General features: G+C 37.5%; 1 protein-coding gene across 9 annotated transcripts in view; it reads right to left on the minus strand.

The window, feature by feature from the left end:
- SPIRE1 (spire type actin nucleation factor 1) overlaps positions 1-4006 on the minus strand; it is a 147000-nt gene that overhangs the window by 20375 nt on the left and 122619 nt on the right. For all 9 annotated transcript variants that reach the window (XM_018556851.1, XM_018556849.1, XM_018556850.1 and 6 more), the window contains one exon: positions 1812-1902. In XM_018556851.1, coding sequence (XP_018412353.1) covers positions 1812-1902 — 91 coding nt within the window. The remainder of the gene's footprint in view (positions 1-1811; positions 1903-4006) is intronic.

Genomic DNA, 4006 nt, shown 5'->3' on the forward strand with positions numbered 1-4006 from the left:
CTCTATCTTCCTACATACACAAATGCAATCAATTCCACCATCAGAATAACCCACTTCTTCCCCCTCTTAGTTCTTTGTCCCCTATCCTTGGCACCAGTTTACATTCACAAAAACCTACAAAAAATGTTTTTGTTCTATTTTACATTTGTCTCGCTTGCTTTGTTTACAAAACTTTAATGGACACGCAGTTCCTTTACTACGAGATAGCAAGCTGTACAAACTACTACTTTTGGTATACACTCCTTGGTTCCTTGATGTATTTGCACTATCTGTATCATGCTCAACATTTGTGGTTTCCTGCAATTAATAAAATAATATTGTTTAAAAAAAGTAAAAAGTTATGCAGATGGCTTACATCTCAGCAGCCTAAAAGGGATGCTTAAACCACTGCATTTTTTGTTGTTGCGGTGTTTTCTTCACTTACAGTTTCAAGACACAACAGCAAGTGAGAAGATATTTCTCCAATAGAAGGTCATTTTTTTCTTAGACAGTTGTCAGTGCAAAACAATTCCCCACTGGAAGATTTTTCCCTTTACTCTGCTCTGGTGATATCTCAAAATGTGAGATTTTATCTCAATTTCATTCCAATGATGATGGTCATCATGGCAAATAAAGAGGGTAACGCTCTACAACAGGGACACAGACAGCAATTCTTCCCCACTTTATCCAAAATGGTAAAAAATTATTTAGTTGAATTTTAAATTAGGACACCTCTTACAGATGCACCACAATATCTGTTTCTGAAAGCAAATATTGAAATGTTTCCCCCAGAACATTGGTCTGCAGAATAAAATGATTTCCGATTTGGTTTACCAAAATACCAATATTGTCTTTATCAAAAGAAGAGGCAAGAGGGTTCTCCCTCACGGGACACTCTAATACCATGGGAGTCACCCCATCGATCAAGAAGTGCCTAGAAGATCATAGGGCTTGGAGGATTTTAAAGTTTAGAGAACTGGGAGCTCTAAAAAGTTTGCGTATAAAGGAAATAAACAAAATAACAAACATAGATGCCACTTTCTAGAAAATCTTGGTACTGCATTCAGTAATGTATAACAGATGGAGGCATGGAAAAGGGTTTGTCCACTGGTCTACATCAGTAGCCCACTGAGTTGTACTGACTGCACACAGGGAAAGAGTGGGGATAGCGATTTACTTTAGATTGTGACTACAGTCTTGATATTACAAGAGTAAGATTCCTGGATTAAATCTGTAGCAAACCTCAGGAAGAAATTACAAATTATAACTATTACAATGCTCTGATTCTTCAAGTTGCAAGAGAACGTAAGGTGTACTAAAAAGGCCTCTCAAGTGAAATCATATGTGATTATATTGCTTGAGAGGCCACTACTTAAGCTCATTGATAAATCAGGGTTCTTGTCTGTAAAGCTTTTTTACAAACATGAAGCTATAGACCTCTCAGTAATAAGAATTGGACTCTGAAATACTGAATGCCAAAAATCAGCTTGAATTGTGGTGTGGAAAAATGTGTTGAGAGGTTCTTGGAAAGCAAAGAACTGGTCAGTCAGCATTCAGGGACATAAACCCAGATCACTCACTACAAGGAGCGGTAATGAAACTGTATATTAGTTTGGCCACATAATGTGAAGGCTGGAGTAACTGGCAACGCTTTTGATGCTGGGAAAGATCAAAGACAATGTGAGAAGCAGGGCAGAGGCTAGGATGGACAGTATTACTAAAATAATGAATATGAGCCTACAAATGATTAAGTTGCTGTCAGACTGGAATGCTGAAGACCATAAGGTAAAAAAAAAAAGGTCCGACTGGACCAAAATCTGGCATGCACTTACTTTTTTTACCACTGGCACTTCCTGGAGATATATCTTCAGGCTGAGAATTGGACACACTACTGCTACTTGTAGACTTTTTTATTGTATCCTCCTATGAAAAGGAGAACATTGGATTATAGTTTATAAAATTGTTACATCTCAAATAGATTTACAATGTTCACTATGATTTGTGTTACCAGTAACATTAGGAGTGAATTAACGGTGGAAGATTCCAAGAAACTCTTAGCTCGGCAATAGATGGGTCTGCAAATGACACTGAGTATTCATGGGAAAGTCATGCAGAACATAGCAGTAATTACAGCATACAACTAAGTGAATGTTTAATAAGTTAAAAGAACATATGCTTGTAAATTAAACAATTCGTGAGAAAGCATGGACAAATAAGCAGTCTGAATACTTTAACAACACATAATTGACATATATTAAGAAAAGGCATTATGCAATATACAGTATTTTAAACCAATACAATTTTGGTTTAACAATGTTAATAAGATAATGGTCCAGCCATTTGTACATCATCACTGGTCTTTTGTATTGCCTTACTAAACAATTCTCATTTATTATATTTTCCAATAAAAAGGGCAAGGAGAAAAGCGGCAGGTGCACGACTCCTAGTAACCAGTCAAGAGCCACAGTACCCTGTCCTGGCTTCAGTTATGTGTCTGGTTCTGACAGCAATGGGTTGTTGTACTCCGTACCATTGGTGGAATAAACCCAAAATAGAGTAACAAAGAAGAGTGAAAGATGTTCAGGAAATGGCCAGTAGAGATGCATAGGAGCTTTCCTCAACAGAGAAGAGCGAGCGCACCTTAAGTCTGCCTTATTCTACCCAGCATGCTTTACTCCTGAGTAGAATGAAGCCATGACCTAGTAAACAGAAATTAATAAACACTAATCTTCTTCTGGCTAATCTATAATCCTAATGCATGTTTCACTCCCTAGTAAACCAGGAATTTATGGAAAGGAAATCAATCTGATTAAGTAAGAGTAATCATCAAGGAACAATTAATCCTCTAACACACAGATAACAAGGAAATGCTTGTAAGCATACTTTTGTAACACTACATGTACCTCTTAGACAGAAGTGTCATAATAGTGTCAACACAGGTGGAGACAAGGAAAGGTGTAACCCCACAGGTTTTCCTCATATCTTCTGACTATGCTAAAGATAATCCGCTTTTTTTCATTGTAAAACAATTTTTAACTCGAAAAGCTGAACATAGATTCCCGGCCAGATACAGTGCAATGCATCCTCAGTAAAGAAGCAGTGTGTGGAGGGAGGTCTACCTACATGATACCAGAATTACAGAAAATGCAGAAACAAGGCCCCTAAATTTACATTTCTGACCATGTTACACTCATATTTAGTGTGTAAGATGAAACATGGTCAGATCACAACCCACCAGGTTCTTCTCCCCACAGGTTTGTTTACCTTTTTGAATTCTGCACGACTGTGTGTGGTTCCACCCACACAGCCGCATCATCCATTCACAGATCCTTTGACAAGACTAGAAGTCCCATCAGCCACTGGGGCAGAGGGACTTGTAGTTCTCAAAGGAATACAAGTTTGTTAAATGTCGCCGCCCTTGTCCATTCATTCTTCCTCCTGTCCATGTTACTGAATGTCTGCACTACTGATCGCTGTTAGAATGCTTTACTGGCTCCAATGCTAAAAAAATAATAAATACATCTTTTTCTTTTATAAATATGTGTGCAATTTTTTTATTTTTAGAAGGTGGAATTTTACCTTTATAGAATTACTGTGATATAGGTATAAAATATACCGTATATACTCGAGTATAAGCCGTCCCGAATATAAGCCGAGGTACCTAATTTTACAAAAAAAATATGGGACAGTTTACTAAATGTATACTTTAACTGGTTCATTGAGTGAATACAACAATTCATAACATAACCCCAAAGGGAGCTTACAACTTAATGCCCCTGCATACTCTAAAGGAGCCTACATGTTTCAATATGATTATTCTATACAAAACTAAAATAGATACACTTTAACCAGTTGACATCCGCGGTGTTAAACCCCCTTCCCATCCAGGCCATTTTTCAGTATTCAGCGCTGCGGTACTTTGACTGACATTTATTCCGTCATGCAGCGCTGTACTGAAATGAATTTTATACCCTTTTTTGGGGACAGATAGAGCTTTCTTTTGGTGGTATTTATTCACCACTGGGGG

Source organism: Nanorana parkeri, unplaced genomic scaffold (genome assembly GCF_000935625.1).
Source record: "Nanorana parkeri isolate BGI_ZX_2015 unplaced genomic scaffold, ASM93562v1 scaffold255, whole genome shotgun sequence".
NCBI classification, from domain to species: domain Eukaryota; kingdom Metazoa; phylum Chordata; class Amphibia; order Anura; family Dicroglossidae; genus Nanorana; species Nanorana parkeri.